Genomic DNA, 25,140 nt, shown 5'->3' with positions numbered 1-25,140 from the left:
GTTCAGTCGAACGCCAGCACCAGTATGCTAACTGCCGCAGGACACCCGCCCCCAGGTATCAGGTGGGGCAGAAGGTATGGCTTACAGGTCATGGACATCTCCACTTAATGCCCCAAAACATAAGAAACTTGTCTGCTGTAGGGCCAGTACAGTGTCAGTGCTGGCACCTTGTAAGCCATTGTCTTACAAGGTGCCAGCAGTAGAGATAGATGTGTTCAAGCCTTTCATCTCCAAAGGTTTTCCTTCACTGACTGGAAGTGAGGTGGACCCAATAAACCATCATTGTTTTAAGAGACACTGCTGCAAAGCATTCTATGGTACGATGCGGTGTAGTGTCTTTTTCTGACCAGTCATACTGTGGCTCAGATTTGTTGGTGTATATACTTCCACTGAAGTATGTGATTTAACTCATATGTTTTTTACATGCCCAACACTTCAATCATACTGGACTTTTTATTTTGAGGTGCTATCTCATGTTTTGAGTGTTACATTGAACCCTTGTCCATTAGTTGCCATTTTTGGTGTTTCTGAGGATTCCACTATAAACCTTGGTCGTAAGCAGATTTATGTTATTGCTTTTACTTCATTGTTGGCACACCATAGAATTTTGCTGTCTTGAAAAGCTGCTCACCCTCCAGTTGCATCACTTTGGATGAAAGATGTTATGTTTTCTTTTTCAATGGAAAAAAATAAAATTCAGTCTCAGAGGGAATGCTAATAACAGTTTTACAGATGTGGCATCAGTCAGTAGTTTCCAAAAGAGCTTCAAAAATTGTGAATGGCTTGAACTGTATTGATTTATACCTTTATACCACTTGTGTTTTTGTTGAGCCTGATATATGAAACTACATGAAAATTCTATAATAAAGATTGAAAAAGAGTGTTTTCTGCTGAAATCTAATTATATATTTACTGCACAGGTTCAGTCCTTGCAAGGGATCTAAAACGCTAATGCCTTATTGAAAAGTAAAACTTGTTAGAGGAAAAGAAAGATTTAATTTGGCTATTGTTGCACTGTAAGTGATGGTTGTGCCTGTATTCTTCCATTATATTCTCTAACAAATTCCACCACTGACGCCCACATCAGGCATCAGTGTTTTAGATTCTTTGCAGGCTCTAATAGGAAGCTCAGCTTCAACAATATAAAGCACAATATAAAACATCATTACATTATAATATGTATATATATATATATATATATATATATATATATATATATATATATATATATATATATATGTATATATATATGTATATATATATATATATATATATATATATGTATATATATGTGTATATATATATATATATATGTATATATATATATATATAAACACCCATCTCGCCCCTGCGGGCGGTTTATCCTTCAAGCTCGGGTCCTCTACCAGAGGCCTGGGAGCTTGAGGGTCCTGCGCAGTATCTTAGCTGTTCCCAGGACTGCGCTCTTCTGGACAGAGATCTCCGATGTTGTTCCCGGGATCTGCTGGAGCCACTCGCCTAGCTTGGGAGTCACCGCACCTAGTGCTCCGATTACCACGGGGACCACCGTTACCTTCACCCTCCACATCCTCTCGAGCTCTTCTCTGAGCCCTTGGTATTTCTCCAGCTTCTCGTGTTCCTTCTTTCTGATGTTGCTGTCATTCGGAACCGCTACATCAATCACTACGGCTGTCTTCTTCTGTTTGTCCACCACCACTATGTCCGGTTGGTTAGCCACCACCATTTTGTCCGTCTGTATCTGGAAGTCCCACAGGATCTTAGCCCGGTCATTCTCCACCACCCTTGGGGATGGTAACAAAGAGAGGGAAGGTAGTCAGAACTGAGGGGATTGAACTACCAGAAGGCAACATTGCAGACACAGAGGACAGTTACAAGTACCTGGGGATCCCGCAGGCGAATGGGAACCATGAAGAGGCCGCTAGGAAAGCTGCAACCACCAAGTACCTGCAGAGGGTCAGGCAAGTCCTGAGGAGTCAGCTGAACGGTAAGAACAAGATCCGGGCCATCAACACCTACGCCCTGCCCGTGATCAGGTACCCTGCTGGGGTAATAGGCTGGCCAAAGGAGGAGATAGAAGCCACTGACATAAAGACAAGAAAGCTCCTGACCATGCATGGAGGGTTTCACCCCAAGTCCAGCACCCTGAGGCTGTACGCTAAGCGGAAGGAAGGAGGCCGGGGACTGGTGAGTGTCAGCACCACAGTCCAGGATGAGACAAGAAACATCCACGAATACATCACGAAGATGGCCCCAACTGACAGCGTGCTCAGTGAATACCTCAGGCAGCAGAAACCCAAGAAAGAGGAGGAAGGCGAGGAACCATCATGGAAGGACAGGCCCCTGCACGGTATGTACCACCGGCAGATAGAGGAGGTGGCTGATATCCAGAAATCCTACCAGTGGCTCGACAAAGCTGGACTGAAAGACAGCACGGAGGCACTAATCATGGCAGCACAAGAACAAGCTCTGAGTACAAGATCCATAGAGGCTGGGGTCTATCACACCAGGCAAGACCCCAGGTGCAGGCTGTGTAAAGATGCCCCTGAGACAATCCAGCACATAACAGCAGGGTGCAAGATGCTAGCAGGCAGGGCATACATGGAGCGCCATAACCAAGTGGTCGGCATAGTATATATATGTATGTATATATATATATATATATATATATATATATATATATATATATATATATATATATATTCAATACAATATTACATTTGGATCACTTTTTATTATTGCTGTAATAAACCTTTTGCACTTTTTCCTCGAGTCTGCACTTCAGTCCGTTCAGTCCACCGTGACACTTTCCATGTTACTAGTTCATTTCAACCTCACTTTAACAGGGTAGGATCCAGGGTAACAGGATCCTCATGCTACTTGGTGTTACCTCGAGGCTCAATCATGTCTCTCTACCTCACTTTCACCATTATTATTTTCATCCCTTCCTGTTTCCCTGTAACAATATACAGATAACCCTGTTGTAATTCCCTGTCTAAAAATATGGTATCAAATCCGGCCACACCTTAATTCTGTCTCTGCCTCTGCTCTGGCCCCAATGTGTAATAATCTTCTCTTTCCCACATCTCCTTTGGACTCTTCCTTCCATATATGTGCAAGAAATGGTATAAAATGTTTTTTAAATCATTTTTTCAAAGACAACACTTTTAGTGATATGTCTTATTTGTACAATTTGCCCTCATTTCATTTATTCCGCTATTTTCAAATAAGACACTGTGCAGCCTCCATTTTCCCAGTTTCCAAATCAGCCCCCCAAGCATTCATGGGAGGACTTATTTTAATTGAAACCTCACAGTAAGACTCTCATATTAAGAATATATACTTTCATTACTGCACTGGGCAATTACTCAACCAAAAATATCACTTCCAGTTGGGAATAGGAACTGTGTCCTAAGATTGGGGAAGATTACTGGGACACTGCCACTCCGCTTTTTAACTCCAGCTGATAGGACCATTTCTCACACCCATAAACATAAACTTCTCTATACTCTTTTTTTATACTGCTGACACTTTATTCACTCTTAGTCACTTATAGTTATTTATTCACTTATTTAGTCTCTCTAATTTTAAAACTGTGTATATACTGTATATTCTAAGTATTTTTTATCTCATTTTTATTGTCTGTTTATGCCCTGTCCTTATCTTTAAGGTCATGCTGCTCTGTTGTCTCTTAATTGCCCCTTGGGGATAAATAAAGTCTCACTGATCTGATCTAAAAGTAGATTCATACCTCATCCTCATGTGCAAGACTTACCCTTATTCAGTTTAAGACAGTATACAAGATTGCACTTGTCAAAATCAAGACTATATAAAATTTATGCTGTAATCATCGATCTCACATTTATTGCATTTTATTTTTGCATAAGATTTCCCCTGTGTTATGCTTGCTGACAGATGCTATTTGTAGTATTAATAATTAAAAGCATTGGCATAGGCAGTGAATAAGGAAGAAGGGATAGCAGTTAGAGTTGGTGCGATTTGCTTCTCCCGGGCAGACCTGCCAGTTGCTGCCAATATATGACATTGTTAATTAAACATTGTTAAAATTTATAAGCGTGCAATAGTCTTTTTACGTTGGTAAAACCGGTTAACACAACTTCCCGGAAGCAGCGCCAGCTGGAACTTTCCCGAGGACGGTGGCGGTGAAAGAATAGCAGCGCTATCCTCGTAGGACACCGAGGACAGCGTTAATCCGAACGGTGAGGTCAGCCGCCTTAACAGTAAATTTTAGTGATGGGCAGATGAAGCTTCATGAAGCACTGAAGCTTTTCATCCAATTGGTTCACCCCAGCGCAAAGCTTCGTGAAGCTTCATTTGCTCTAGTAGGACATCTAGTGGACGTGAAAATATTCGTTGCCATGAATTTGAAGAGTGTGGCATTTTGCACACAGCCTGTAAATGTCAACAACAAAAGGAGTGTGTAAAACATGTATATTGTAGTGATGGCAGTATACTGTGTATATTTATACTGGCAGTATGGAAAATGATCATTTGGAAATGCTTTAAATGGAAATGATCATTTACTGTGAGGTGAGGTGTGGTTGGGGTGTGGAAAGTGGTTGTGCTTTTGTAACGTTGAGGTATGGACAGCTACACACTGAGGCTTTGAGCCTCAGTCCTGCCTCTTCACATTTTATTCTGTAAAAACTACATTGTCACTGCTTTTATGACCTTTTTAGTGGGGAGAACATAGCTAGGATTTAATGATTTAACATATCTTTTAAATCTTTTGTCCTCCACAATGCTAAATGGCTGGGAGTCCTCAATCACCATGCTAACCAGGTCTCCATCTATTTGAGATTGTTCTCCTGAGGAAAGACAATAAAAACAAAGCACAAATATAAATATCACACACGTAACTTATTACAGTTGTATAATATTGTTCTATCATTTAGTAAGATTACTGCATGCTATATTATCATGGCATTTGATGGCTCACCTGGTCTTGCTCCACAATCCGTGTTCCCCTTATTCTCATGCAAAGTTCTGTAGTGCCTGAGCATGGATGAGGTGTTGTTGTTATATCCCAGCTCCCTGGCACATAGCAAACACTTCACCTTGTACAAAAGTAAAGACAGCTTAACATAAATTGTATTGCACCATCAGTATTATGAAAATACATCATCTGTAGAAATGTACATACCTTGTTGGGAGGAATAAAATCAAAATGTTGAGCGATCGTGGCTCAAGAGCTGGCAGTTCGTCTTGTAATCGGAAGGTTGCCGGTTCGAGCCCCGGCTCGGACAGTCTCGGTCGTTGTGTCCTTGGGCAAGACACTTCACCCGTTGCCTACTGGTGGTGGTCAGAGGGCCCGGTGGCGCCAGTGTCCGGCAGCCTCGCCTCTGTCAGTGCGCCCCAGGGTGGCTGTGGCTACAATGTAGCTTGCCATCAGCAGTGTGTGAATGTGTGTGTGAATGGGTGAATGACTGAATGTAGTGTAAAGCGCTTTGGGGTCCTTAGGGACTGAGTAAAGCGCTATACAAATACAGGCCATTTACCACACAGGGAGGACATCCTCCTCTTCTTAGCTGGCTCCATTCTCTCCTGACTTTCTCTCCTCACTCTCATAAACCTCCAAACTGTCTCTCCAAACTCTCACTAACCGTAACTCTCCATCAAACACCCACATTTTGAATGAAGTCTAAGGGGTTTATATCGCTGTCATAGCTCGCGGCAAAGTTCGAACCGCTTCATGAACCAGTCACATGGTTTAGCCGGGCAGCGAGGCTTCGGACGTCATCATTTTCAGCTCCTCCCATAAATGAAGCAAGCCTCGATACGCGCTTCGCGGAAACGCCCCCTCCATTACTCGACACACGCTTCGAAGCCTCGATACAGAACGTCCCATCACTAGTAAATTTGAAGGTCCGATTAATGCTCGCAAAACGATTACCGACCTGTCATTTTTACCAACAGCAACCGATTCTCTAACTTCCAGAGAACTTCCCTACACGACGCAGCGGTCGGGGAACTGAGTGGGTGGATGTGTGTGTGTGTGTGTGGGGGGGTTCGATCATCAGAATAAAGACAACGTCCTCAGTGGTTGTATCAGGAAGAACATCAGCCATCAAAACCATCAAATCACAGCGGAGTCATGTGTAAATGCTGTAATCACTACTACACAACTTCAATAACACGTTTATGGAGGGCGCACACTTATCACACCCAGGCACTCTTGTCACTTCCGGTATAACACTGCTCGTTCCGACTGAAAGGAGTGGGAGCGGCCCTCATGTCACGTTGTGGTTGTAGCAAGATTCCAGAACAAGGCAAAAACGATGCAGGAACTTAGACTACTGTACCTCTAAAATAAAAGCACAGCCTTTACGCTATGAGTTGCGTTTGTGTGACGCAAAAATAAAGACAAGATGAATGTAGCCAGCAACCGAAAGCAAAAGGACAATTTTAAAAAAAGGGAAAAGTTAAACAAAACACATTTGTGCTGGGAGATTTACATATCTTGTGTTGAATGTAGGATATGTCAAATTCAATATTGCAATATTTATAAAGGAATAGAGTCTTCATAGCTCTGAGATGGGCCTGGGAGGTCGAGGGCTATGCTATACACTATTTTAGTTTTTTCTAAGACTACATCCTGATTAACCATGTTGCCACTTGAAACGATAATCATAAATTAATCAAGAGATACAGTTCTGTGATCTATTATTTTGAGTGTTAATAATATGGGCTACAGTGTCTAATTCTTATATTGACCAAAAATAAAAGGAAAGAAGTCGACAAAATTATTTTAAATAATCTCTAACAGTCCTATCTTTGATCACAACAGACAGTGATGACATAATCACCTTAAATTCATCTTGTAAATTCATCTTGTCGTTGGCCGTCATCTTTGTCCAACTGGTGCTATTAAAAGAGCATGATTGTTGGGTGTTAATTTTAATTAAAAAGAAAATCGAATACAAGCTGATCACGGAGCTGAAAATCTAGATGTAAATGATTTCATCAATCGTCACTTTATTTTGAAATGTTCCACTGGAAGTATAATGTTTAGAGCATTTAACTTCACACCTATTTTGCTGTACAAAACGTATTGTGCCTCGCGTTTATACAGCTCCTCCGGCTGCTCCTAGGGAGTTGCTCTTATTTGACAATTATAAATTTTGATGATTTATAGTGAAATAACAGAACTATATAGGCTGGATACTTTTCATGCCCATTTTTTAGAGCTTTGGACTCTGGGATAGTCCTTGTTTTTGTGTTGGATGTGGACCGAATTCAGTAGGGATCCCAGCAGACATTCCCCTGTGATTTGGTAAGTTAGGACTTTGTTCCCCCTCCAACATCCGTCTATATAAGTGTAAGAACCTTGTGTGACCTCAGTCACAGTCGCTTAAAACGAAAAAATAGCCTCCCGGAAACAATGGTTATATGGTAACTTACGTTCATAACAGGTAGTTCATGAAAACCAGAAAAACGAATAAGTTAACATACGACAAGATCACTGCACACGAAGTAAAAACTTGATTCTTAATCAAACCACAAAGGAAGAGGACGGAATATAATAGGCAGCTTATTTTGTGCAGCTTAATTTGCAGTTAAAGTTCTGGATGTGTAAAATTAACGTGCAAATCAGGTGACATGCACTCATCAGGAAAGACACTAAAACCTATTGCAGGGATTTAACTGTCAAGTCCAGGACCAAGGAGAAGTGTGGGGGGAAAAACCCTATGAAGAAGCTCGGTATAATAAACATCTTATATAGGCTGTGCGTATTCTCTTATCATTCTCTCTGTCTGAAAGCATATCAATGAAAAAATAACAACTGTAACTGTTTTCGCAAACCAAAAAAATGCATCAGGCTGATTCTTTTTTCTATCAGAAATTTACTTTTTTTTTTTCAAATGTTTTCATGTCAATTAATGTTTTGATAGTACAAATTCTGTGTGATTGTAGGAAATGGCAACTGCTCTCAGTAGTCGATATCCTGGTGGACGTGCACCAAATAGAAGTAAGGGGCGAATTTTAGGCATCATTGATGCCATCCAGGATGCAGTGGGGCCACCCAAACAAGCAGTTGCTGACCGGAGGACTGTGGAAAAAACTTGGAAGCTCATGGATAAAGTTGTAAGTCTCGAGAAATGACCTTGGCCATCAGTGTTTCTAAAGTGATATGCAGTGCCTTTTGACATCTAAACATGGTATATATTATGTTATCCAAGAAGTTCAATTTTGTTCCCATCTGACCAGACTATATCCTCACAGACTTGTCTAAATGTTGTTCAGCAAACTTTAAACGCACTTCAACATGCTTTTTCTTCAGCAATGGAGTCTTGGATCATGAGCATCCATACAGGCCATGGCAGTTGAGATTATTACTTAATATCTTCTTTAAAACACTTGTACCTGCTGATTCCAAGTCTTTCTGTACCTCTCCACAAATGGTCCTTGGCTCTTGGACAACTCTTCTGATAGTTGTTTTCACTCCTCTGAATTATAGCCCAAACAGTGCTCACTGGAACCTTCAATAGTTTAGAAATTCTTCTGTAAACAATGCCATCATTGTGTTTCTTGCAACAATAAAGTTCCATAGGTCTTGAGAGCACTCAGTGGTTTACCCATCACAAGATATTTCTTGTGTGAAACCTTGGTAATGAGACAGCTTTTAATATGGCATGAGTTGGGACTGAACCATCAGTCTCTCTATCCATCTGTCCAATTTCTTCCACTTATCCATGTGGTCAGCAGCCTAAGCAGAGAAGCCCAGATATCCCTCTCCCTAAAGCCACCTCCTCTAGCTTGTCTGGGGGAACATTAAGGCAGTTGAGAGATATAATCTGTCCAGCGTGTCCTGGGTCTGCTACAGGGCCTAGATGCTCTACTCTCAGCTTCTCCCGGATTGTCTATCTCCTCACCCTATCTCTAAGGGAGAGGCCAGCCACCCTTCAGAGAAAGTTCATTTCTGCTGGTTGTGTCTGCAATCTTGTTTTTTCAGTCACTACCCAGAGCTCGTGACCGTTGGTGAAGGTAGGGATGTAGATCGACCACTATATCAAGAGCTCAATTTTCACGCTCAGCTCCCTTTTCACCATGACGGCATCACTGCAGCCACAGTACCAATCCACCTGTTGCTTTCCCATTCTCCTCTCCCCTTACTCGTGAACAAGCCACCAAATGATGAAGCCAAAAGAACCACATCATCTGCAAAAAGCAGAGATGAGTGGAGACCACTCAAGTGGAAACCTTCCCTTACTTAGCTACACCTAGAAATTCTGTCCATAAAACAGCTGAAGCAGTTGATATCAATTTGCATTAATTGGCAGGATTGCTTTCTAATTACTGATAGAGTTTAGCTGGTGTCAGGCTTTCCATGTATTTTTGCACCTCCCTTTCTTCATGTGTTCAATACTTTTTCCCTGTGTCGTTTATCATTATTACACACAACTTAATTAAGAGACATTTCTTTGCATATGTGGGTTGGATGGGTTTACCGACATCTGGTGAGAATTTCATCTCAATAGAACCTTTAGAACTACATTTATTTACAAAAGTCCTCAAGTCTTGACTTAAAATCGGTTATATACCTATGAGTTACATAATGAAACTAATATATGCATAATATTGTTCCTGTTGTTCCTCTCATGCTGGCAAAATGGCTCAGGTAGAGTGGCAGGAGAAAATTTGATGTGCATTGAGAAAACATTGATTTTTCATTTATTGATTAATTCCTTTGCAACAGGTGCGGCTCTGCCAAAATCCCAGACTCCAACTGAAAAACAGTCCACCATACATCCTGGATATTTTACCTGATGCCTACCAACACCTGCGGGTCATACTAGGCAAATATGAAGAGAACCAGATGATCATACAGCTTAGTGAGAATGATTACTTTAAAATCTACATTGATAGCCTTATGAAGAAATCCAAACGAGCTATCAGGCTCTTCAAAGAGGGAAGAGAGAGGATGTACGAGGAGCAGTCACAGGACAGGTATGACGACAGGATATTTCCTGGCTTTTGTGTTTTATGTTAACACGGGTTTTCTTGGTTTTCTCTGGAAGATTGCTTTAAGAGAAGTAGCTATCCTATGATGTCTCTCAGACAGAATAGGAACAATAATAATAACAGTTTTGTTTCAGATTTAAAAATTACAAGCTTTTTGGAGGTACACTCTGTTCTGGCCACTTAATTCCAAAGCTGTATATATTTGTGTACATTTGGGCTAGATATGCACAGTAGATGCTCCTTGATGCCCTCAGATGTCAGTTTAATTTTTGAATACTGTACGAGACTGTGCTCTCTTTTTGTTTTACTCATGATAACCATAGTCACAGAGACAACATGACTGTCTGTCTTACCATTCACCTTTAAATGTTATTTAAATAACATTTTCTTAAAATCTTAATAGCTCAGCTTTCCAGCCTCCTACAACCAACTCATATGTGTCACACTTGCAATTACAACTGTGAAAGTCAAAACTTTCCATAAGTACTTCAACACAACAACTCCTGCTCTTTGTCTTAACGCTCAATATTAAGTTGCAGGTTGATTCATCTGAAAAATATGTTGGAATGATCTTGACAGCTTTAAGTTGTTGTTTTTTTTTAAATCTCAGCCACATCATGATAATAGATATTTGTAACTGTACATGGCTGGTCAGACAGCTGAAATACTGTGATAGCAGCAGTGATGATTATGAAGATGATTCTCTGTGAGAAATTTACCCATTGCAGAGTTACAGGAAGAACACTTCACATTCTTTCCATGGTCCAAGTTGCAAAGTAGTCATATAATCCAAAAAGTAACTATGCAGAGAGTCTCTGCTGCAATTTCATCTGTTTTCAATTCGCACTACTTCACTGTACTCTGCTGTCCATATTGAAGCTTAATAGAAACAAACACACATATATTTTTTTTTTTTTTTACTGATTTTTTTTACTTTATTCTTTTTTACTGATGTCCAGACAGCCCTTCTGACTGGCTTTCTTTCCAAACTATCTAAGGATAAATGCCACTACACATCTTGTGCATTGCAAAAATTTGATATGAAATTCAGATTTTTTTTAAATGCAAACCTGTCATGTAACATATACAGAAGGCCCAGCCAGATGGTGTATTCAATTCCAGAAACTTCTTGCTATGAGTCAACAGGCCTAAAAACTAAATGATTTATGTCATTTAAAAACTGTTTTTGCAATAGGTAATTTAAATGTGTAAGGCTCCAGTAATTCTCAGGAGCCCTTTCTGATAGCTATGTGCAGAGCTTCAGAGGGAAAATCCCCACACACTTTACATCCGCTTCATATATTTCCTTTTTATCTCAGCTGAAGAAGCATCCAGCACCCTTTTTGATCTGTATGTGTGAAACTCTTTCTTTCTTTTTTTCTTACTTTTATTCTTTTATTGCCTCTGATTGTATAGGCTTAATTTATTGCAGTAAAACACAGTGTTTACTTTAAACACTATATGTTCCTGTTGCAATATGGTAAAGAAGAAACCATAGAAACATTAAGACTGTAATATATTTCACGTGTGATTCAGATTTATAAATGTCAAATCTGAATCACCTGACAAATTATTTAGCTATTTAGTACATTCTTGGTAGTTACATGATGTTGCATGAGTCAGTATTTCTAGACTTTTAACATAGCTGTTTTCATTTGCATAAAGCAAATGAAAATGCTTTATGAAAAGAGTCATGCGGTGTGTGTGGGTTCGTGATGATTCCTTCTGCCTCAATGAAGTCTAAAAGAACAGTTGAACCAGTTGTAGGGTTTGATTTCTGTGTTAATCAAATTGATTTCCGGTTTTATCAAATTGTTTTTGCTGTTACAACATGAGGTTGAGCTTTTACATTATATGCAGATGTTGTAGGATGCCTGTTAAACCAGACTAAGTGAGAAGTGTTCCAGCAGTTTCTCCCATAGTTGAATTTTGGAACCTATACCAGTGATTATTAGGGAGAAAGTATATCCTGATATTTATATATCAGCAAATATTTTTCAAAATATTTTCACAAATACTATACATAGATGTTAAAGATGTGAAACTGGAAAATGATAGGGGCATTATTCATCAACTCTTCTCAATGTTCTCAAGTGGATGTTCTGTTGACACATTGAGAGAATGGTAAACAGTTTCAAAATTACATGCATCCTTTTTTGCTGTCTAGCAATGACTCTTTTAACATAAGAAACTCAATTTCACTAGCATACAATGTTTTAAATAGACCCTAGCTAGAACAGTGTGAAAAAATAGGTAGTTGTAAATATAGAGTCCAAGTTTATTCATACATCCTTCTATTCATATCGTGAGAAAGTAGACTCTTAAACATACAGGCAAGAGGCTCTCTTTCCTCCTACAAAAGACTGAGAGACAGAGTGGCTGTGTGTCTTTGCTCATGTCTGTTTGAGTAATTGTGTTTTAACCTGACATTCCATTATATTTACAACTTAAACTGGAGAAGCACGTTCAAGCACACATCTGTGATTGTTATGTGAGGAAGAGTATTTCTAAAAGTTCAAGAATGATCTGCAGTCTCTTTTGTATTAAATTTGAGCCTCTCATTAGAAACAGACTCATGGCTGTCTTATTTAATTGAGCAAGTTAACCTCTAGTTTTTTCAATTTTTTACTTTCTAGTACAAATCTTTGACACCATAGTACTTTAGTGATATCTCTCTCTATTTGTCCTGCCCATTGGCAGTTAATGCCCAAAGCAGATGATGTCATTCTTAAGCAAGGGTAAACCCTTTTCAGAAAAGAGCCCATCAAACAGCGTAAACTGACACTGACAAACATGAGTGGTTTCATAATTCAATGCTGCAAATGATAAATTTATTGTATAAAATGTCATTTGCTAAAACTGAGCTGTAAAACAAAGTTGCAGTAAATTAGCTCTGCTAAAAAAGATTTTTTTCCTGATCTTGCTGAAGGTTGCTTCAACTTATGCTGAAACAACTTTTTTTCTTCTGTTATCCTCATTTGATAGTTCACATACTACACCACATACTTTCGTACTCTCATATACATTTTTATTTTATTTATGTAGCCTATATTTCTGTGACATTTTATACCAGAATAGTTAAGGTGTTAAGATTATTAAAATCTCAAAAGAGCATTAGCAAGGACTGTTTATATTTTTAGCATATGACCACTCAGCAAACTGCCAAGAAATATTTTTATTTAATAGGAAGGGAAATGATCCTCTCCAAAAATAGGCTTAGCATGGGGCAGTTATCTTCTGTGGCTAGTTGAGAGTTGAGGGTAAAGATAAGAGAGAATAAAAAGTATAGACGGAAAAGAAAAGCATAGTCCATTTTTCTTTGTTTAATTTGATATTCACTGTATCAGTTATTTCTTTTAATTTGTTCATGAGAATGGGCATACTTTTACAGTACTGTGCAAAAGTTTTAGGCAGGTGTGAAAAAATGCTGTAAACAAAGAATGCTTTCAGAAATGGAAGTGTTAATCATTTATTTTCATCAATCAACAAAATGCAGCGAATGAACAAAAGAGAAATCTAAATCAAATCAATATTTGGTGTGACCACCCTTTGCCTTCTTCTAGGTACAGTTGCACACAGTTTTTGAAGGAACTCGGCTGGCAGGTTGTTCCAAAAATCTTGGAGAACTAACCACATGTCTTCTGTGGATGTAGGCTTCCTAACATCCTTTTGTCTTTTCATGTAATCTCTGACACCATCGATGATGTTAAGATCAGGGCTCTGTGGGGGCCATACTATCACTTCCAGGGCTTCTTGTTCTTCTTCACGCTGAAGATAGTTTTTAATGACTTTGACTGTATGTTTGGGGTCATTGTCCTGCTGCAGAATTACAAAATAAATTTGGGGGCAATCATACACTTCCCTGATGGTATTGCATGATGGAGAAATATCTGCCTGTATTTCTCAGCATTGAGAACACCATTAATCCTGACCAAATCTCCAACTCCATTTGCAGAAATGCAGCCCCAAACGTTCAAGGAACCTCCACCATGCTTCACTGTTGCCTGCAGACACTCATTATTGCACCGCTCTCCAGCCCTTCAACAAACAAACTGCCTTCCACTACAGCCAAATATTTCAAATTTTGACTCATCAGTCCAGAGCACCTACTGCCATTTTTCTGCACCCCCAGTTCCTATGTTTACGTGCATACTTGAGTCACTTGGCCTTGTTTCTACGTCAGAGGCATGGCTTTTTGGCTTCAGCTCTTCCATAAAGACCACTTCTGGCCAGACTTCTGCCAGTTCTGAGCTGATGGCACTGCTGGACATCTTCTGATTTCAAAGGGTAATAAGCACTGCTGCAGTAAGTTTCCTTGACCGACCACTTGTGTCTATGATCCTTTACATTGCCCGTTTCTTTGTGCTTCTTCAAACGAGCTTGAACAGCACATATTGAAACCCCAGTCTGCTTTGAAATCTTTGTCTGGGAGAGACCTTGATGTTGCAGTATAACTACCTTGTGCCTTGTTGCTGTGCTCAATCTTGCCATGACATGAAACTGTCTTTCACAACCTTACCTTGGTAGCAGAGTTTGGCCTACAAAATCCCTGACTTTGTGCAAGTGTACTATAAGAACTAATGCTGGTTTGAAGGCTAAAGGCAATAACACCAAATATTGATTTGATTTAAACTTTTGTTCGCTCACTTTGCATTTTGTAAATTGATAAAAATAAACAATCATAGCATTACAATCATTACAACAATCATATATTCCTGAAAGCATTCTTTGTTTACTGATTTTTTTCACACCTGCCTGAAACCTTTTGCACAGTACTGTATTTCTGCAACTAACATGTATAGGCTTGATCTGGAATGTACTTCTGCAGAAGAATTTTTATTACGCTTGTTGATGTGTCATAGTGAGCAGTCCTTTGAACTGATGATGTCAGATGTTCCCATGGAAGGTCTGAGCCTGAGTAAGCTTCCACAAAGTAGAACCTGGGTAGGAATAAGGCTACGTTCACACTGCAGGTCTTAATGCTCAATTCCGATTTTTTGATCAAATCCGATTTTTTTTTGTCTGCTTGTTCACACTACAAATAAAATGCGACAGCAAACGCGCTCTAGTGTGAACGCTCAAAGCAGCCCGCATGTGCAAAAGAAGATGTCACACACAACGCGCTCTGTTTAGACCCAGAGCAAACAATATTGTTTGACTGATGGCCCTTAATATAAAGACTTCGGACTTTACGTTTCCCAATTTTTGCTTTAAGTTATTTTGTTATTTACATAATAATGTAGATAACCTAATAATTATCCTTATTGCTGTTTTAGAGGAGCGGTGCTTCAAAGGATAGTTGCAAATTTCTGTCAGAATCTGCAGATTATACAGTACAAATAAAATGTTCACGTTTCTCCAACGTTGTCTTCCCAGCAGTTTCACCGGATGGCCAGGAAGCGTTCGCAATGTCTTCTCGGGCGCTTCTCCGGCGCTGATAATTGCCGTCTGTTTTGTGTCAGTGACGTAAAAGACGGATTTAATGCGACATGACCGTTCAAACAGCAGTCGCTTTCTAAAACATCGGATATGTATCGGATTCAGTACCACATACGAAAGTGACCCAGATCGGATTTGAAAATATCGGATTTGTGCCGTTCACACTGTCATACCATGATCGGATATGGGTCGCATAGGGTCAAAAAAGTCGGATTTGATGCGCTTTCGCCTGCAGTGTGAACGTAGCCTAAGTCTCAGCATAAATGTATGTGTGTTTGTGAGAGTACATACATACAAAGGACTGGAAAGCTATTTTGAGAGGTTTACTCACTGCCTTCTGACTAAGGGTTTATATCAATGTGCTTTGACCTGCAGTATTATGCCCCCACCCTTCAAACACACATGAAGAAAAAAGAACAGCCCCTCCACTGTTGGATCAAAGCTTGGATTGAGTAATTCGAGTCTTTTGTCCACATCCCCCAGCTGTAAATGGGAAATGTAGCCTTTAAATGGTGCCTTTCTACTCTACTGGAGCACTCAAAGTGCTTTATACACCGTGCTTCATTCACCCATTGACACAGGCACTTTTCTAAGTGTTGGCCTAACAGTCATATACATTCACACTCCAGTGAATTGAGCAACTTGCACAAGGATACTTTGGAAACCAGGGATTGAACCACCAACCTTCAAATTGTGAATTAGCTCTACCTCCTGTTCTACATCCAGTTCTACTTCATGAGTTATATGTCTGTGAAGGTTCGCAGTCATCCAGCTCATTGTAGTCTTAGCTTAGAAAGAAAAGCATGTGGACTTCTTTAAGTTTCCTTGAGGTGAAACATCTTCGAGGAAACTTAAAGAAGTCCAGACACTTTTCTTTCCAAGCTTCTGCGGGACACTCAGCTATGAGCATTGAGGTACACCGAGAGACAGGGGCTGTGGCAGACAAGCTTTAAACTGCAGCATCTTCAAAGCTTTTAACCATAGCAACGCTTGCTTGTGACTGGTATTGCCTAGGGGTCACTGCCAAACGGATGCGACCGGGGGACACCATAGTGACTGGTATTGACTGGGGGTCACTACCGAACAGATGTGACCGGGGGATACTGTAGAGACTGGTATTGACTGAGGGTCACTACCGAACATATGCAACCAGGGAACACTGTAGTGACTGGTACTGACTGGGGATCACTACCGAACGGATGCAGCTGGGGGACACTGTAATGACTGGTATTGACTGGAGGGCTCTACTGAACGGATGCAGCCAGGGGACAGCGTGAAGGAAATGGTCGAGGAAACCCCTCCCCAAAAATGTGCTGTCAAACCCAGCATTGGCCCTACAATGCCAGACCACGTTTTCCAGTTGATCGCTCTACCCTTTAACATCCAGACTTTATAATCATAGTTATCATCAACCACAGACAACCCTTAATTGCAGAAAAGAGAATGCTTTTTATTAATAAATCTAGAAAAATCTTCTTCACATCACTCTTTTAATAGAATACTGTTCCCAGTATGATAGGAAATGTTACATTTATGATTTGATAATAATAGCTTTCATCATCATTCATAAGAGCCTAAAAATGATTCAAATGAAGCTTTTGAATACCAGTACATGATGTTGGAGAAATGGCAATACATTTATCCAGGATGAAAGTAAATACTCAAGACTGAATATTGAATACAGCACAACTGTATGGTCCCTACCATATTACTGTTAATGAACAATTCATTTATTATTTAGAGACTTCTGTTATAGTGACCCTGACATTTAAAGCAAGTCTACAATGTCATAGTGAGCTAGAGGAAGCCGTTTGTGACGGAGACAAATTGTTGAGATGGCAGGAAGCCAGTAGAAATTGAGATAGTGAGCAGTTGAGCAGCTGGAGTGCACTTGTCAGCACAACAGTGTGATACCAACTGTGTAAGCAAATTTGTGACTTTGCTGTATTTTATTTATGGGGAATCTGAAATTGATCTTTTTAATTAACATGTTGAAAAGCTGTTTAGTATGATTTCATTTATGTGTTGCTCATAACAGAACAATCAAAAAATTACATAAGTCAGCCAGCAGTTTCTGGCCATGCTACCCTAGACACGCTGAATAAATTAGCACTAATGAATAGGCAGCTTGTCAGATGAGGCAGATTACAGACTGATAGCACAGATCATGGCAAGGACACATGAGAGACTGACCATATATCTGTCACGATCCTGGGTCTTATGACCCAGTGTTTTGAGTTTTAGTTCCTTTTGATGTTTATAGTATGTTTAAGCTCATTAGGTTTCCTATGTTCATTTGCTTATTAGTTTCCCCTTGTGTTTTCAACCCCTGTGAAGTCTCCCCTGCCGTTCATGTGTTTCATGTCTTTGTCTTACGTCGTCAAGTTCTGGTTGTCATGTCTGCGTCTCATTATGTATGGAAGTTTTACTCTTCCACTGTGACGTCGTTATGTTCATGTGTGTCAGCTGTTCCCAATGTGTTCCCACTTCTCTCATTAGCCTCCTGTGTGTATTTAGTCTGTGCCTCCTCATTCAGGCTACGTCCACACGTACACGGGTATTTTTGAAAACGGAGATTTTCCGTTTTCGTTTTAAAAAATAATCCCGTCCACACGTAAACGCAAAAATGAAGGAAAACGCTGCTAGGAACATGCCAAAGCAACAGGTGGCGATATATTCCTAACCGTGTAGAAATGTTGGCCAATCAGAAGTCTAGAAGCCTCGGTGGGAAGTGGTAAACAAAGATGGGGGATAGAAGCAGAACCGAGTCCTATGTGTGGAGGGACAGTAACTGTGTGTGTATATGTAAGCATTTAAACACTGCAGAGAGTACAATTAACAGTAACAGTACTGTAGAAATTCATTCAGTGTGATGTCAAAAATGGCGCACACCTTTGACGCTGCGTTTTCTCCGTTTTCCTCGTCCACACGTAAATGCAAAAATGGAGTTTTCGAAAATATCCACCCTGGCAGGCGTTTTTAGAAATCTCCGTTTTCAGTGACCGAAAACGCCGTTTATGTGTGGACAAAAGGTGCAAACGCATAGAAAAATCTCCGTTTTCAAAAATACCCAGGTATGTGTGGACGTAGCCTCAGTCTTTGTCGGATCGTCTGTGTTGTTCCCATGCCATGTCCTGCGTTCAGGTTTTCATATATTCTCATCGTCATTGCCATGTTTAGAGTTTGTTTGTTTTTCTGTTTGCCAGGGTCTTCATAGTTCGTGTTTCCTTCCTAGTTTACCCAGTTTAGGTTATTGCTTAGTTTGCATTGTTTTCACCCTTTTATTTTGGTACTGTTCTGTCTGCTTTAATAAACGGTTCACCATCAGTTAAGTTTGAGTTCGAGAATGTCTGCACCTGGGTCCACTCCTCACACTCCACGCAGCTTGCCTTGGCAAACTGTGACAATATCTGTCTTGTACTTTGCACTGAGCATTAAAGTGGGGTGATGCTGTAAGCAGGGAGAAAATTTACATCCAAAAAATGTATCCAAATACATTATATAGCGCAGAATACATGCTGCTTTTTCTGTTTGTTTGGGGGTACTTAAGAGCAGACCCCTCCCCCACAAGGATGTGTGGTCTTTTCCTTTGCATCCCAATGAGAAGTTATTTTGGTTGGCCCTTGGTTGATTAGAGGCCTAATGGTAACTAGAGAAGCATGAAATTACTCTTTTTCAGTGCAGGCATACACACAAGCACACTCACATGCTCATACACATGCAGACCAACTGAAGTGGAACGCTACCGCAAAATACTGATGCTCACCTTTCCCACTTTAACCTAATATTACCCAAATACTTTATTCCATTTCCTTGGAAATGGAGAAAGACAGTAGATGGGCAAACATTCCAAAATTAAATCAGTAATAAAGAAAAAGTTGAAAAATATTATGAATAATTATAAAATTATTGTATAATTTATCAAATTGACTACAGCTGTGACTGACGTTTAACTGTTCATGGCGACTGATTTCTTAGTCAACTAAACAAGGCAAAAAAAACCCAAAAACTAGACTAACTAGCTAATATAGGAGACTAAGAGACACTCAGATATCAAGTTAATCTTACATTTTATACTCCAAACAGACAATGAAGAAAAACACTAAACTGGGGTTAAATATGACAAATTAACATCCAAAAAGTGTGATACAGTGTATGCGTGATGCACGTTGTGCATAACGGATTTGTAGTGTTTCTGAACATGGCTGAATAACATAACAACAGTTTACCATCATTTACCATGAGTGGGCATCAATTAAAATGATAGCAATTAGATAAAAAGAGCCCCAATATGTGTAGTGTTTTATGTCCACTTTAAAGTAGTCATGCAATCACAACACAAATCCTGCTTATCTATTTCTATTAGGGGAATCCAATTAATATTTGCATGTTGTGTTTACATTACAGTTAATAGATGATGTGTTTGTCATCTGACCCATTTTATTGGTAAATGGTATTGGTATTCGTAATATGTGTGTGATGGTGAATTGTACAAGACAACAATATTAAAACTCATCTGATGGGAAAAAATCACATGTAAAGCTACATCTCTTATGATAGTGTTTGGGAAGTTACGAAGTTTCATTTTTGCCCTTCTTCATAGCAAAGGTGGAATATAACGTCAAATTCAAAATAAACAGGATTTTCTTTGATTGACATTTGGGGTTATGACCATTTGAAAGTTGAAAGTATAGCTATGCCATCTGTTGGTTTTAACCAGGGTCTAATAGGAAGTAATAGTAGCAGGCAACAAAGTGACAGTGTGCAATCTTTCTGTTGAAGAAGCAGCTTCTCACAAATAGGTTTTCTTTGCTCTAAGTCATCCTGGGAAGTGTAAAAACTTGTTGCAATGTGTAGGTAGTGTCCACAACATAGTGATATGTTGTGTGATATAGCACAGAGATCCTTCTGTAGTCGTTATTTAAGCCAGTTTGTTTTCTAACATGCTCATGTAGTTCATATTATAGTTAACATTTTTAAAGGAAATCCAACATTAAATTATCTATAAACGGTGTTCTAGCATATGTTGGTCTAAGAGAGTGTTTGAAATGTCTGATTTGACCAGCTATTACCAACAAATCAGAAGTCAGGAACATGTACAGTATATTTGTACAGGTCAAATAGTTTCCATGTGGTGTCTGTCAAACATGTGAGGCTATAATTCTGCATTAACTATTTCCTGTTTTCTGGCCTCTGCAGGAGGAACCTGACCAAGCTGTCTCTGATCTTCAGTCATATGCTGGCAGAAATCAAAGCAATCTTCCCTGGAGGACAGTTCCAAGGAGACACGTTCAGGATTACCAAAGCTGATGCTGCTGACTTCTGGAGGAGATTTTTTGGTGAAAAGTAAGCGTCACCTCAGTATTGTTTTTGTTGTTGTTTGTTTGTTTTTTGACAGATGTGTATGTTATTCACTTGTCCAAATTGGACATGCACACAAATAGTTGGGAATGACATATTCCATTAAAAAATCAACACCATCACCTTTAACGTGTAATGATAAAAAGTAGTAAAACACCACAACAAATGTACCAAGCCTATTCTAGAGCTGGCTAGCTAAAAGTTTGTCAAATTCCACACTGGTGCTAAATTTAGCAGTATTTTTCATTAAGCATACAATTTCAGATCATAACCATTTTCCATTCATACTGATAAAAGTCTGCAGTAGGGTAGTGGTTACTTCCTTGTGAAGCGGTGTCTAATTCTTTTCAGTTTTATCAGGAGGACATTTTTGGCTAGTATTATACATTGATTTTACAAATGTCTTAAAAGAATACGTTTTGCTCATATACCTTCCTCATAAAAAAAGAGCTAAATCTCTTGGATGTTTTTTTTTTATTTGCATAAAAAATGCAAAACTTATTTTGTGATATTCTTGGAATTTTGAGAATATTATAAGATCCCGTTCCTATAATTTCAGTACATTACAGAATATATATAATTCAGTATAATAGTGAATTAAAGTGTTTGTTATGAAAAATGTCATGTTAAAAAAATCCACTTGTGTAGAGAGATATAAATTGATACTGGATGCACTATCACTGCTTTATTTTGATTCTGTAGAACCTCATAATTATCTCTAAAACAATGTGTTTGTCAATGTAGTTGAATTATCTCTGCTCATCCTACACTGTGTTCAGAGCCACCTTAGAAACTAAGTATAGTATAATCTGTTAGATTATTAGATTGTTGCAAACCGAAGCTGAGGTATGGCCCTTTAATCAGTCAAAGGGTCACACTTGTTATCCATCCTGAGAGAAGATTGAGACGTCAGGACTTGGCTTGAGGCTAACTGCACATAATGTCTTTCAGATGAATTTACTGTTTATATTGTAAGGAAGCTGATGCTGATGCTCACTATAAATAAACATTCATAAATTTAAGCAGAAAACATCACTATGGCCACTATTAGCCAAATTAGCCAACTGTGTCAGATAGTAAGCTGTTGGAGGTATATGAAATGCAAAAAGTTGGTCTGTAGTTGCTTTGTTTTAATGAGAAAAATGATATGCCTCAGTGGGTCATCTACCTATAGGAAAGTCAGTGCATCGTTCTCTTGACTCCTGAGTCCACATGCCCTGATGCATCCATGGCAGTGTATGTGTGGATGCTATAAAGTGCTTAGGCATAGATAAACCCACTGTATGAATTTCTGTGTGATTGGGGGAATGAGACGTGTAGTAAAAAGTGCTTTGAATGATTAGAAAGGCGCTATACAACTACCAGTCATGGCTACTATAACACTGCAATTCTTTGTTAGCATCACATTTAATCAAACTGAAGTTTCCATTTCTGTGGTTTGTGGTTGTGGATGGGCTGAATCATGACACCTGTGTCACCTGTGGATCTATTCATTCCTATATAACACTGGCTGATGGCTTCAGTCTGTAAATAATACTCACATACATTACATCTCTGAACTCACCTCAAAGACAAGCTTCAAAAATGTAATCATAGGAAGGATAGCTGAAGAGTTTCCCTCTATTATTTTTATTCAGTAGGCTGGTTGACAAATTACTGTATCTTCAGATATGTGACATCAGCTGCAAACTACATCATCCGGAAAGTATTCACAGTGGTTAACCTCTTCGACATTTTGTCATGTTAGACCCTTATTCCAAAATTGATTAAATTCATTTTTAACCACAAAATTCCAAACAAAATCCCATATTCACAGCCTTTGATCAGTATTTTGTTGACGCACCTTTGGCAGCACTCAAGTCTTTTTGAGTATGATGCTACAAGCTTGCACACCTGTTGTTGGGCAGTTTCTCCAATTTTCTGCAGAACCTTTCAAGCTCCATCAGGTTGGTTTGGGCTCTGGCTGGGCCACTCAAAGACATTCACAGAGTGGTCCCGAAGCCACTCCTTCTTGTTACCACACTTGTTATCTTGGCTGTGTGCTTAGGGTTATTATCCTGTTGAAGATAAACCTTTGCCACATTTCAAAAGCCAGAGCACTGTGAAGGAGGTCGTCATCAAGGATGTCTCTGTAGATTGCTGCATTCATTTTTTCCTCAACCCTGACTAATCTCCCAGTTCTGCTGCTGATGCTGGCACCAAGATGCTTCACTGTAGGGATGGTATTAGCCAGGTGGTAAGCAGTGCCTGCTTTCCATGACACACGGGATTCAGGCCAAAAAGTTAAATCTTTGTTTAAGCGAGACCAGAGAATTTTGTTTTTCATGGTCTGCGGGTCCTTCAGTTGAGTTCTGGCAAACTCCAGGCAGGCTGTCATGAAGAATGATTTCCGTCTGGCTGCTCTACCATACAGGCTTGATCGGTGAAGTGCTGCAGAAATGATACTCCTTCTACCCCAACTTGCTCAGACTGGCCAAGTAGCTAACAGTCCCGGTGTTTCAAAATCTTCCTATTATGGATGATGGCGGTCACTGTGCTGACTGGGATCTTCAGTGCTGCAGATATTTTTCTATATCCCCACCCCAAGTTCTGTGACTTGATACAATCCTGTCTTGAAGATCTACAGACAACCTTTCCTCCACTGTCATCAAAGGGACCTTATATAGACAGGTGTGTGTCAGGGTGCAACTGAGCTCAATTTGCGGTGTCATGCAAGAATTACACTTCTGAATTTTAAGCAAACTTTTTCCACTTTGTCATTATTGGATATTGTGTGTAGAATTTTGAGTTGAAAAATGAATTTAATCCATTTTACAATAAGTCTGTAACAACACATTATGGAGGAAGTAAAGCACTGTGAATGCTTTTCTCTTCCCCTGGGATTAATGGTACAGTCCAACTTACGGTTACAGTTGTGTCATTTTAAAACTGCGATGTAAAAAGGATGACTTAAAAAAACCAACAAATACATTAAACATTGGGCACCAAACTCTGTAGCATAACAATGAAAATGTACACTATGCAGATGATACCCATTGTTATCCATCCAAATGATACTACTTAAGGGAAACGTGCAGTGTAAACAGAATTGGTCCTAGCACAGAAAACTACAGAACACTATATAAAAACCAATTAGTTTGCTAATTGCTTAACAGAGCTCTGACTCTCTGTCATCCTGGGTAGAGTGCAGTAACACTAGCCAAGGCTACTACAATACCCAGCATGGCACTTACAATGCACAGGTTCTTTGGTTGGATGCAAGTTTAATGTTTATTGACAATGTTCTTTTTGGGCCTCAGTTAGAGCTGGGCGATATATCGAGTTTTTTAAAAATATCGATATATTTTTATACGAGATATAAGATGTGACAATATCCTTTATATCGATATAGTCTATGTTACGTTATAATTATAGTTGTGGAGCCGCAAGTTTGCCTCTCTTTCGTCCACTTTTGTCTTTACGCAACGTTACTCGACCTCGCCTCTCCTTCACTGAACACAACTCCCCCTCCTCCCCCATCGCTTCACCTGCAGGCAGCGACAAGATGGACACGGCAAATCTCCGTTAACAAGTTACTGCGCATCGCCCCGTTCGTGGGGCTGGACGGCGTCAACGTGTTGACGAGCTAGCCACGCTAACGCCTAACTGCACGGCCTGAAATCCTTTCATTTTCTCAAAAGTTGACTGCGCGCCTTTTGTATGAATTCTGGTTGTGCTTGATGACCGCGAACCGATTTTATGTGGTACGAGGCGCTCAGCAATCTCTCAAAAAATGTTTTAGTTCGACTTTGGTAAGCTGCACTGCTTGATGGATTGTCGAAGCATTACGGCTACCGAGGAGCCTCGCGGAGTAATACGTACTGTGCTTCAACGTAATATTATGGTACTGTGTGTGTATAAGGACCATAAATGGCACCTGTTCAGAGACATGGTTACGAAGCGGATTTCAAACTCCAGGCTGTCAGTCACTCAGTAGAAGTTGGGAACAGAGCAGCTGTGAAATCTGTCTGTTATTATGCTCAGCGTCTTTTAGTTTACATTTTGACTGCACAATTGTGAGCTCTTTGTTATGCACAAAACAACATAGTTTTCTTTTATTTATAGAGCATCATTATTTAATAAATGCTCATAATTTATTTTTGAGTAGTTTTTTTCATGTACATCTATGCTGTATGTTAATAAAAGTGCCTGTGTGACATCTGGGACACAGCTTTGACTATGAACTCTCTTTTTGTTCTTACTTTATGGCTTTAAAAAAATATCGAGATATATATCTTATATCGCCATCCAGCTAAAAAATATCGAGATATGAATTTTGGGTCATATCGCCCAGCTCTAGCCTCAGTAGCTGCGTTTCTT

General features: G+C 39.6%; 1 protein-coding gene across 4 annotated transcripts in view; it reads left to right on the top strand.

The window, feature by feature from the left end:
• The first annotated feature begins 7,070 nt into the window (after positions 1–7,070).
• Positions 7,071–25,140, top strand: part of cblb (Cbl proto-oncogene B, E3 ubiquitin protein ligase) — a 125,552-nt gene continuing 107,482 nt past the window's right edge. For 3 of the 4 annotated variants that reach the window (XM_063487874.1, XM_063487875.1, XM_063487873.1), the window contains exons 1-4: positions 7,071–7,291; positions 7,933–8,103; positions 9,716–9,966; positions 20,620–20,766. In XM_063487874.1, coding sequence (XP_063343944.1) covers positions 7,936–8,103; positions 9,716–9,966; positions 20,620–20,766 — 566 coding nt within the window. In that variant the 5' untranslated portion in view covers positions 7,071–7,291; positions 7,933–7,935. Of the gene's footprint in view, positions 7,292–7,932; positions 8,104–9,715; positions 9,967–20,619; positions 20,767–25,140 lie in introns of those variants that run through there. The other variant, XM_063487876.1, reaches the window with a different exon arrangement.

This window comes from Pelmatolapia mariae, linkage group LG10_11 (genome assembly GCF_036321145.2).
Source record: "Pelmatolapia mariae isolate MD_Pm_ZW linkage group LG10_11, Pm_UMD_F_2, whole genome shotgun sequence".
In the NCBI taxonomy this organism is placed as follows: domain Eukaryota; kingdom Metazoa; phylum Chordata; class Actinopteri; order Cichliformes; family Cichlidae; genus Pelmatolapia; species Pelmatolapia mariae.
The sequence above is the reverse complement of the archived record's forward strand: the minus strand, read 5'-3'. Positions and strand labels throughout refer to the sequence as shown.